General features: G+C 47.5%; 1 protein-coding gene across 1 annotated transcript in view; it reads right to left on the reverse strand.

Moving 5' to 3' along the window:
• Window positions 1–4,004: 4,004 nt before the first annotated feature.
• LOC121567598 (protein mono-ADP-ribosyltransferase TIPARP-like) overlaps window positions 4,005–12,040 on the reverse strand; it is an 18,424-nt gene continuing 10,388 nt past the window's right edge. The window contains exons 4-7 of the mRNA XM_041877772.2: window positions 9,684–9,871; window positions 6,746–7,033; window positions 5,580–5,837; window positions 4,005–5,375 (exon numbers count right to left, since the gene is read on the reverse strand). Coding sequence (XP_041733706.2) covers window positions 5,186–5,375; window positions 5,580–5,837; window positions 6,746–7,033; window positions 9,684–9,871 — 924 coding nt within the window. The 3' untranslated portion in view covers window positions 4,005–5,185. The remainder of the gene's footprint in view (window positions 5,376–5,579; window positions 5,838–6,745; window positions 7,034–9,683; window positions 9,872–12,040) is intronic.

Raw genomic sequence — 12,040 nt, forward strand, 5'->3', positions numbered from 1 at the left:
CATCACGGTTGACAACTCCGTTGTGTCCTCCTCCCAGAGTGCGAAGAGCCTTGGCGTGACCCTGGACAACACCCTGTCGTTCTCCGCTAACATCAAGGCGGTGACCCGATCCTGTAGGTTCATGCTCTACAACATTCGGAGAGTATGACCCTGCCTTACACAGGAAGCGGCACAGGTCCTAATCCAGGCACTTGTCATCTCCCCGTCTGGATTACTGCAACTCGCTGTTGGCTGGGCTCCCTGCCTGTGCCATTAAACCCCTACAACTCATCCAGAATGCCGCAGCCCGTCTGGTGTTCAACCTTCCCAAGTTCTCTCACGTCACCCCGCTCCTCCGCACACTCCACTGGCTTCCAGTTGAAGCTCGCATCTGCTACAAGACCATGGTGCTTGCCTACGGAGCTTTGAGGGGAACGGCACCTCCGTACCTTCAGGCTCTGATCAGTCCCTACACCCAAACGAGGGCATTGCGTTCATCCACCTCTGGCCTGCTGGCTCCCCTTCCTCTGCGGAAGCATAGTTCCCGCTCAGCCCAGTCAAAACTGTTCACTGCTCTGGCACCCCAATGGTGGAACAAGCTCCCTCACGACGCCAGGACAGCGGAGTCACTCACCACCTTCCGGAGACATTTGAAACCCCACCTCTTTAAGGAATACCTGGGATAGGATAAAGTAATCCTTCTACATCCCCCCCCTTACCCCAACCCAAAAACAAAAACATTGTAAAGTGGTGATCCCACTGGCTATAAGGTGAATGCACCTATTTGTAAGTCGCTCTGGATAAGAGCATCTGCTAAATGACGTAAATGTCAACGTAAATGAAACAGGATGCACCTGAGCTCAATTTCGAGTCTCAAAGCAAAGGGTCTGAATACTTATGTAAATAAGGTATTTCTGTTTTTGATTTTTTGTAAATTAGCAAAAATGTCTAAAAACCTGTTTTCATTTTGTCATTATTGGGTATTGCGTGTAGATTGATGAGGGAAGTTTTTTTTATTTAATCCATTTTAGAATAAGGCTGTAACGTAACAAAATGTGGGAAAAGGGAAGGGATCTGAATACTTTCTGAATTAACTGTATATCTCAATAGGTCAGGATATTCAAGCCTCCATATATCCACTAGTTCCAATATATCCATGATATTCGTGATTTCCTTAAGTGCATAAGGGTGATCGTTTGTAGTGCGATTTCCTTTACGGTCCACTGAGGTATTTAAAACCATATTATTATCTCCCCACCATAACAATAGTGTCTTGTATTGCTTGTAGGTTTGATTAATTATTATATATATTTTAAAAGAAGCATGAATCATCATTTGGACCTTATAGATTAATGAGCCAAATATGTTTATGGTCCAATAACATATTTAAAAGAATCCATCTATCTTGCTGATTGGTTTGAACAATTTGCATCAAAATTGTTAATAAATATCATCACCCCTTTTGAGTTTCTTTGAGAAGTATATTGGATTGTCGTCCCAGTGACCAGACCACCTCTGTCCACCTGTATCCTAGGACCTTTGAGCGATTGGGACCCATCCTTTAAAAAGAGCATAGAGTGCCACCCCGAGAACAGAAGCAGATTAACTGCCTCAAAGCATTTCCAACGCACTCACCTCGATTGTATTGTATAGTTATTTTAAAAGATATATACCGGTCAAAAATGTTAGAACACCTACTCATTCAAGGGTTTTTCTTTATTTTGACTATTTTCCACATTGTAGAATACTAGTGAAGACATCAAAGCTATGAAATAACCCATATGGAATCATGTAGGAACCAAATCAGGTGTTAAACAAATCCAAATATATTTTATATTTGAGATTCTTCAAATTTGCCTTGATGACAGCTTTGCACGCTCTTGGCATTCTCTCAACCAGCTTCACCTGGAATGCTTTTCCAACAGTCTTGAAGGAGTTCCCACATATGCTGAGCACTTGTTGGCTGCTTTTCCTTCACTCTGCGGTCCGACTCATTCCAAACCATCTCAATTTGGTTGAGGTCAGGGGATTGTGGAGGCCAGGTCATCTGATGCAGCACTCCATCACTCTCCTTCTTGGTCAAATAGCCCTTACACAGCCTGGAGGTGTGTTGGGTCATTGTCCTGTTGAAAAACAAATGATAGTCCCACTAAGCCCAAACCAGATGGGATGGCGTATCGAAGAATGGTGTGGTAGCCATGTGGGTAAGTGTGCCTTGAATTCTAAATAAATCACAGACAGTGTCACCAGCAAAGCACCCCCACATCTCCTCCTCCATGCTTTACGGTGGGAAATACACATGCGGAGATCATCCGTTCACCTACTCTGCGTCTCACAAAGACACGGCTGTTGGAACCAAAAATCTCAAATTTGGACTCCAGACCAAAGACACATTTCCACCGGTCTAATGTCCATTGCTCGTGTTTCTTGTCCCAAGCAAGTCTCTTCTTATTATTGGTGTCCTTTAGTAGTGGTTTCTTTGCAGCAATTTGACCATGAAGGCCTGATTCACACAGTTTCCTCTGAACAGTTGATGTTGAGATGTCTGTTACTTGAACTCTGTGAAGCATTTATTTGGGCTGCAATTTCTGAGGCTTGTAACTCTAATGAACTTTCAAAGTTCTTGAAATGTTGCGTATTGACTGACCTTCATGTCTTAAAGTAATGGACTGTCATTTCTCTTTGCTTATTTGAGCTGTTCTTGTCATAATATGGACTTGGTCTTTTACCAAATAGGGCTATCTTCTGTATACCCCCGCTACCTTGTCACAACACAACTGATTGGCTCAAACGCATTAAGAAGGAAAGAAATTCCACAAATTAACATTTAAGAAGCCACACCTGTTAATTTAAATGCATTCCAGGTGACTACCTCATGAAGGTGGTTGAGAGAATGCCAAGAGTGTGCAAAGCTGTCAAAGGCAAAGGGTGGCTATTTGAAGAATCTCAAATATAAAACATATTTTGATTTGTTTAACACTTTTTTGGTTACTATATGATTCCATATGTGCTATTTCATAGTTTATGTCTTCACTATTATTCTACAATGTAGAAAATAGTAAAAATAAAGAAAAACCCTTGAATGAGTAGATGTTCTAAAACTTTTGACTGGTAGTGTATATATATAATAATCTTGCATATCTTAATTGATTTCCACAATTAACAAGTAATATGTGTAATAATGTAGGCAGTTCATACAAAGGATTGTTACCTATAACCAGGACTGGCATTACAAAAAAATTATTTTTGGCAAGCAATTATTGTGATTCATCCTGTATTGTCCCTAACATCATTTCCCCATAGCAACAGATGTGGGATACACACACTAATACACACTCCCCACCCTTCCTCAACAAACAACCACAAGCTCAGATGTTCAGCAGTTGTTCCATCCCCGAGCCCAACTCAAGAGAAGCCGTGATGTGCGAATACATATACAGTTGTAGCGGTTTGAGAAGGCATGCAAAATTGAGCAAGATTGGAGAGATCTGATTAACCCATGTCAAGTCCTAGCTGATGGATCTCAGATACACCCCCCCCCCTACCCTGAAACACACACACCCTGGTCCCCCGTTGTGACCATTTGATTATTTTGTGCCACCAGGGCCACAATAATTTGCCCCCTCTCTGAATGTCAGAGTGTGACCCCATCCCCATGGGTTACTGCAGCTAGTGTTGCCAGCACTGCCACTACCTGGGTGGGGGCACCCCACCAAAATTCCCACCAGCTAGGTACAAGGTCGTCAAGGTTCTCATTAGCAGCTTTGAGAAATTCCTTGTATATTATGCTCTCCCATCAGGGGGCTCTGGCTTTGTTGGACCAACCCTGCCAGGCAGGCTCAGACTCTTGAAGGGGCGGTGCTGCTTTAGTGGGTCTCTGACCGCGTTTATCTTTCTGTCTTGGCTGCATATAGGCTACAGTAGGCCTATAAAACAGGACCAGTGGTTGCGGAGGCTATAGAAAGAGTGTACTCAACTACCAATGAGATATAAAACTTCGCAATAAATCACCCTGGACAGCGCTATGATTTTCTCTTTAAGATTCTTTATTTACTCAATGTTACATTAACAAACATAAATAAACATTTATGAACAAAAGGCACACAGTTCAAATATAAACAAGGAGAACGTATGTACAGCTTATCATCTCGGCAAACATATCTTCCCTCAGAGAGAGAGTGGTCTTAGAGAGAGAGATGGGGGTCGTAGGGGGTTAGGTTTTAAACAGAAACGTTATGTGGTTACTCCAGCATTGAGTCTCAGTGACACTGTCCACTGTTCAGTCCCGATGGGGATCCAAAATGGCAAACACCAAGGCAAATATCCATTCACACAGCATTGGGTCCAAATGAAACGCCATCCACTGCCCAGTTTAAGGGCTTCAAACCAACAGCATACAGACGGAAGCTGCTGTGGACGATGGGAGTAACCAATAGGTCTCAGATGTTGACAGTACTGGTTAACTCTTCATACTGATGATGAAGTATGGGGTAGCTCTGGTTTGGTTCGGTCTGTTCTCATATAGCCACAGTACTGGGTTTGGTTCTGTCTGCTATAATGTCAGATCGCCACAGTACTGGGTTTGGTTCTGTCTGCTATAATGTCAGATAGCCACAGTACTGGGTTTGGTTCTGTCTGCTATAATGTCAGATAGCCACAGTACTGGGTTTGGTTCTGTCTGCTATAATGTCAGATAGCCACAGAACTGGGTTTGGTTCTGTCTGCTATAATGTCAGATAGCCACAGTACTGGGTTTGGTTCTGTCTGATATAATGTCAGATAGCCACAGTACTGGGTTTGGTTCTGTATGCTATAAATGTCAGATAGCCTCAGTACTGGGTTTGGTTCTGTCTGCTATAATGTCAGATAGCCACGTTACTGGGTTTGGTTCTGTCTGCTATAATGTCAGATAGCCACAGTACTGGGTTTGGTTCTGTCTGCTATAATGTCAGATAGCCACGTTACTGGGTTTGGTTCTGTCTGCTATAATGTCAGATAGCCACAGTACTGGGTTTGGTTCTGTCTGCTATAATGTCAGATAGCCACAGAACTGGGTTTGGTTCTGTCTGCTATAATGTCAGATAGCCACAGTACTGGGTTTGGTTCTGTCTGCTATAATGTCAGATAGCCACAGTACTGGGTTTGGTTCTGTCTGCTATAATGTCAGATAGCCACAGAACTGGGTTTGGTTCTGTCTGCTATAATGTCAGATAGCCACAGTACTGGGAACCTCTTCGTACTGGATGATAAAGTAGGGGTAGCTCTGGTCATCATTGAAGATAACATAGATCTGAGGGTCCACCCAGTTGTCTACACAGGAGTCGTACAGGTCACTGGAGGGGTCCCGGGGGCTGAGTGGGGGCGGCCGCCGCATGGAGGGGTTCCCCACTGTAAACCTGGAGAGACAGAGGAGAGAGGAACAACATCAAGCTCTGCCAGTGCTCACCAAATGGAACTATTATGGATGACTGACCAGTAGTGGTCTACTGAAGTTAGGGAGGGTTTTTCTTCAACCACATTTCTCTCCTAGAGTGATGTGTTTCTGTGCTGTGTGACATATGATGCTATACATCATAGCAATCCCCATAAAGGCTACTAACCTGCCAGTGAGGACTTTGGCCAGGAACATGCAGTGGACCCCTTTAGGCGAGCGCTTGGAGAAGTTGTGGGAGTAGACGGCCTTGCGGGCGAAGTAGGAGCCTTGTCCGAACATGGTGGCGTGTTTGCCACTGACACGCGGGTCAAAGTTGTGTTTGCAGATGCCCTCCACCACCTCAGTGGATGTGCCGTGAAACAGGTGGCGCTCGCTCAGCATCCTGTCCATCTCCGAGAGACGACGAGACATGTACTCCTTCTTCCTGTTAGGGGGAGAGGAGGAGGAGGGGGGGGATTATTATGACCTCTTTAGTGTAGTGATTGAATGTTTACACTTTTGAACAGGATACAGTGAAACAGTTAAGGTTTAAGTCTATAGTCTAGGCTATTTGATTCACTGCTTCTACCAAGTAGGAAACACACACACACACACACAGCACCATCCCCCTGACTCATCCTCTCTCTGCTCTATTCCCTTCTGCCGTATCTATGGCAATGGGATGTATAAAATAAAATAAAATCAAGGACCCACTTCCTGTGCTTTTAAACCACGGTTCTCACGGTCTCACCTTCACTAGTGGGTTACACTAATGGTGAGAGCCCAGCTGTGTGTTCAGACACACACACAGAACGCACAGAACACACACACTGAACACACACACTGAACACACACACTGAACACACACACTGAACACACACAGCTTGGCTCTCACCATTAGTACAGCACAAAGCACCCACAGCATTCAGTCATATTGAAACAACGCCAACAAATGTGGGAGGTTAGCCATCACACTGCTCTCCAATATCCACAACAACATCAATGACCTCTTTGGCCCCAATTGAAAGCATTCTGATGCATTCTGGCATCAGAGCCGTTTAGCCTGGAACAGACCCATTCCAGCACATTCACATTCAGCGCCACAGCAGACAGACATCCGCCTTTCCCTAGGTCGGGTTCTAAAGCAGGACCAGTGTAGCAGCCAAGGCACACCAGCCATCTATCCACAGGAACTCATGAGCTCTGATTCTGACAGTCATAACAAACTAACAACTGCTAATAACTGTGTAGCTACCAACTCAACTATCTCCTTACCTCCACGAGGACCCAGGTGAATTTCTGTGTAACAACATACCCATTTAATAACTGTGTAATAACTGTATGATAACTCACCGCTTGTATTTCTCCCAGAGGAAGGGGTTCTGGACGCGGAGGATCTTCAGGATGCGGAACTTGGTTTCGGACACGGTCTTGTGGAAGAGGGTGTAGACGGTCCGATAGCTCCGGTCGTCACGGGATACCGGAACCTGCAGGAAGTCCTGGCTGGTCGTCATGGGTAACCAGGTCTCTGGGAATACGCTGGGAGGGTTGGTGAAGGTGGGAGAGAGAGGGAGAGACACGGACAGATCCAGAGTGGAGGAGGAGGAGGAGGAGGAGGAGGAGCAGAGGCCACCGAGAGTCCTGGAAAAGAGAAGAGGGGGAGGGGGCAGAGTTACACACCATATCTGGGAATATTATACGGATAACTTTTAGAATTGTAAACCACATCCGGAATAATCCAATGATGTTTTATTTCATTAGAACCTACGCTAATGCTGAATAACCAATCAACTCTAGCTCCACCACATCCTGCATGATAAACAACATGATGATGTCATAGTGCTAGAAGCGGGCGAAACTCTACTGCAGCAGTAGTGTCAACAGCCAAGAGGAAGACGAAGAGGAAGACATAGAGGGAAACAGAAATGAGGAGCAGACACAGAGAAAACACAAAGCAAGGGCATATCAGGAGGCCGTCAGATGGCCCTGTCTGTCATGAGTCACTAACAGTCAGGTTCTCTCTCCCTCCCTCCCTCTCCCTCCCTCCCCTGACAGTCTCATCTTTCATCTCAGTTCAGTCTTGCTTTGTTTGAGTGTCACGCTGAAATCTGTCCCCACAATCAGGTGCTTTGTTCCCTGTGTGTTCTGAGAAGATCACAGGGAAGAGAGAGAAAACAAATGTAATGAAAGAACCAGGGGGAGGATAAAGACGTGGATAGAAAAACAGCCAAGGAAGAGAGGAAGAGAGGAAGAGAGGAAGAGGTGAAAGAGAGGAAGAAAGGAAGAGAGGAAGAGTGAAGGAGGGTGGATGTGTTTAAGGCAAGGTGAACGGACACGGTGTGTGTGTGTGTGTGTGTGTGTGTGTGTGTGTGTGTGTGTGTGTGTATTTGCCAAAGTGAGAACTCGCAAGCGTCTACAGAGCTACAGAGGCAATCAAGCGAATGACTTCCACCCGTGTGCTCAGCAGGACATTACGTTCCTAAAGCACACACACACACACACACACACACACACACACACGCACACTGAACTCAAAATGAACACAGTAAGATTGCATGTTATTGTGAGAGGAGACTAGAGAAGTGGAGACTCATGACTTGGTGACTAGAGAAGTGGAGACTCATGACTTGGTGACTAGAGAAGAGGAGACTCATGACTTGGTGACTAGAGAAGTGGAGACTCATGACTTGGTGACTAGAGAAGAGGACACTCATGACTTGTTGACTAGAGAAGAGGAGACTCATGACTTGTTGACTAGAGAAGAGGAGACTCATGACTTGGTGACTAGAGAAGAGGAGAACAGAACAGTCTAGCATCAGCCATAGATGGAAAGAAGAAAACAGATGAAAAGTCCCGGGGACAAATCCCTTGCTCACATTCCAACTCCCCACAGTCACGTTTCACACTCGTTCAGTCATGCTGCCGTCTGGAAGCCATTTAGGCCCTCTCTTTTTCTCCTTTTCCATCCGTTCCCTTTTTCTTCTGTCCCTCCCTCTTCTCTCTCTTTTCTCTCTCTTTCCCCTCTCTCGGTCTCTCTTTCCCTTGTCTCCCTTTCTTTCACTCTTTCCATCTGTTTGTTCCAGGCCGGGTTGGAACAGCACAGTCTAGCTCCCCCAGTAGCAGCAGTACTGGACTGATAGGACTGGCAGGGGCAGGGACAGGGACAGGGACAGGGACAGGGACAGGGACAGGGACAGGGACAGGGACAGGGACAGGGACAGGGACAGGGACATGGAGAGGGACAGGGACAGGGACAGGGACAGGGACAGGGACAGGGACAGGGGCAGGGACAGGGACAGGGGCAGGGACAGGGACAGGGACAGGGACAGGGACAGGGACAGGGACAGGGACAGGGCAGCACTGTGTTCTGGTAGTTAGCTCAATGTGCTTCACTACACTAGGGCCTGACTGACCGTCTGCTACTTCCACCGACCGACCGACCGACCGACCGACCGACCGACCGACCGACTGACTGGCTGACTGACTGACTGTCTGGCCGACTGACTGACTGGCTGGCTCTATGGAACACTGTTTCACACTGACACTACCTAAGTAAGAGAAGAGCGTGTGGTGTTGCTCACTGTGCTGGCACATCATGTCCAACCACAGCGTGCTGTGCGATGGTACCATCCATACAAGACAAGTTATTTTGGTAGCAGCAGGCTCCAGTGTACTATGCCATGTAAATGTTAACAGGACAGTTCACCATCAAAATCAACTTTCCAAATCAGACATTTCCATCCCACAAGTGGGAGATTGCTCATGGGGAGTTCTGGATAAGACTGTGTGCTAAAGCTAAACGACTACATCAAAAGCGTTATTGTATAGTGTTGTATTAGCCCAGTAGATCTAAAAGGTGAATGTATAGCTAGTATACACTGAGTGTACAAAACATTAAGAACACCTTCCTAATATTGAGTTACCCCCCCCTCCCTTTTGCCCTCAGAACAGCCTCAAGTTTGTCGGGACATGGACTCTACAGGGTGTCGAAAGAGTTCAAACGGGATGCTGGCCCCATGTTGACTCCAATGCTACCATACCCCGTTCAAAGGCACTTAAATATGTTGTCTTGCCCATTCACCCTCTGAATGGCACACATACACAATCCATGTCTCAAGGCGTATAAATTCTTCTTTAACCTGTCTCCTCCCCTTCATCTACACTGATTGATATGAATTTAACAGGTGACATCAATAAGGGGTCATAGTTTCACCTGGTCAGTCTATGTCATGGAAAGAGCAGGTGTCCTTAATGTTTTGTCCACTCAGTGTAGTTTTACTCCAGTACTCACTGTAGATGTGGCGCGAGGACAACGGAGGAGAGGAAGAGCGGTCGTTTCTTGATCTGGCGTCTGAAGCCGAACACGGCGTTCTGCTGGAAGCCCTCTCTGATGTTGAGGATGTACTGGTTCTGGAGGGTGATGAAACGGACCTCCTTCAGACCACGACCACTAGCCTCCTCTATCAGACGAACCACCGGCTGGAGGGAGGGAGGGGGAGGGGGAGGGAGGGAGGGAGTGGGGGGGAGGAGGAGTGGGTGGGAGAGAGAGATTTAGTTGGATATATTATTTATAGCGGTGATTTATTCATCAGTTATAATAATGTGATTCAAAGTTGTTCCTCTTAATATTGTGTAACTAACACTTGAATCTGCTTTGGCACTATTAAAACGTTTCATGCTAACAAAACATATAAAACTGAATTGTAGCACTGGGAATACACACATGAACAAACACAGAACTCTGAACCAGGAGTTGGAACCGGTTCAGGGAACAGAACAGAAAATAATGAAAATGTTCAAGGAACAGAATCAGAACGAAAGTGATCTGTACCGGTCTGGAATAGAACCGTTATTCCAAAAGAAATGGAAGAGGTTAACAATGTTATTTTACGTCCCAGGCATGTTTTTATTTAGTATAGGCTACCTCCCCCTCCCCCCTCCCCCTCCGAAGTACAGGCTACCTCCCCCTCCCCCCTCTGAAGTACAGGCTACCTCCCCCTCCCCCTCCCCCCTCTGAAGTATAGGCTACCTCCCCCTCCCCCCCCCCCCCTCTGAAGTACAGGCTACCTCCCCCTCCCCCTCCCCCCTCTGAAGTATAGGCTACCTCCCCCTCCCCCTCCCCCCTCTGAAGTACAGGCTACCTCCCCCTCCCCCTCCCCCCTCTGAAGTATAGGCTACCTCCCCCTCCCCTCCCTCTCCGAAGTATAGGCTACCTCCCCCTCCCCCCTCCGAAGTATAGGCTACCTCCCCCTCCCCCTTCGAAGTACAGGCTACCTCCCCTCCCCCTTCGAAGTATAGGCTACCTCCCCTCCCCCTTCGAAGTATAGGCTACCTCCCCCCTCCGAAGTACAGGCTACCTCCCTCCCCCCTCCGAAGTACAGGCTACCTCCCCTTCCCAAGTATAGGCTACCTCCCCCTCCGAAGTACAGGCTATCTCCCCCTCCCCCTCCGAAGTACAGGCTACCTCCCCCTCCCAAGTATAGGCTACCTCCCCTTCCCAAGTATAGGCTACCTCCCCCTCCGAAGTACAGGCTACCTCCCCCTCCCCCCTCCGAAGTACAGGCTACCTCCCCCTCCCAAGTATAGGCTACCTCCCCCTCCCCCTTCGGAGTACAGGCTACCTCCCCCTCCCCCTCCGAAGTACAGGCTACCTCCCCCTCCCCCCTCCGAAGTACAGGCTACCTCCCCCTCCCCCCTCCCAAGTACAGGCTCCCCCCTCCCAAGTACAGGCTACCTCCCCCTCCCAGTAAGGCTACCTCCCCCTCCCCCCTCCGAAGTACAGGCTACCTCCCCTCCCCTCTGAAGTACAGGCTACCTCCCCCTCCCCCTCCCCCCTCTGAAGTATAGGCTACCTCCCCCCCCCCCCCCCCTTCGAAGTATAGGCTACCTCCCCCTCCCCCCCTCCCAAGTACAGGCTACCCCCCTCCCAAGTATAGGCTACCTCCCCCTCCCCCCTCCCAAGTATAGGCTACCTCCCCCCTCCCAAGTACAGGCTACCTCCCCCTCCGAAGTACAGGCTACCTCCCCCTCCCCCTCCCAAGTATAGGCTACCTCCCCCTCCCCCTCCCAAGTATAGGCTACCTCCCCTCCCAAGCTTCCCTGCTCCATAGCAAACCGCTCTATCAAGTCATTTAAATTAGCTAAATGTTTTTTTTTAACTGTTGATTTCACAGGTTAAAAAAGGAACAGAAAGGAACTATATAAACCGGTACTTTGTTTTGGGTCGAACCGGTTCAGAACATTATTTTGCTGGTCGGAACAGTGGAACAGAATGAATAGAAATTGTGGTTCTGTTCAGAACTAAACTATCGGAAAATACTTTTGGTTCCAACCCCTGCTTTGAACACACGCACACAGAACTCTGAACACATACACACACGCAGCAGTTAGGACTGGACCCTGTAATCTGTGTGTGTGTATGATCCTTCATTGATGTATTTCTCTTCTGACAGTGGGCAGACAACTGATTGGTGTGAGGGCTCCTTTGTCAGTTTGTTACATCTCCTTTAATAGCCTCTAACTCACCCTTCACACACTCACAGAGACACTCACACACACAGAGACACTCACACACACAGAGACACTCACACACACAGAGACACTCACACACACAGAGACACTCACACAGAGACACTCACACAGAGACAC

This window comes from Coregonus clupeaformis, chromosome 6 (assembly GCF_020615455.1).
Source record: "Coregonus clupeaformis isolate EN_2021a chromosome 6, ASM2061545v1, whole genome shotgun sequence".
NCBI lineage: Eukaryota > Metazoa > Chordata > Actinopteri > Salmoniformes > Salmonidae > Coregonus > Coregonus clupeaformis.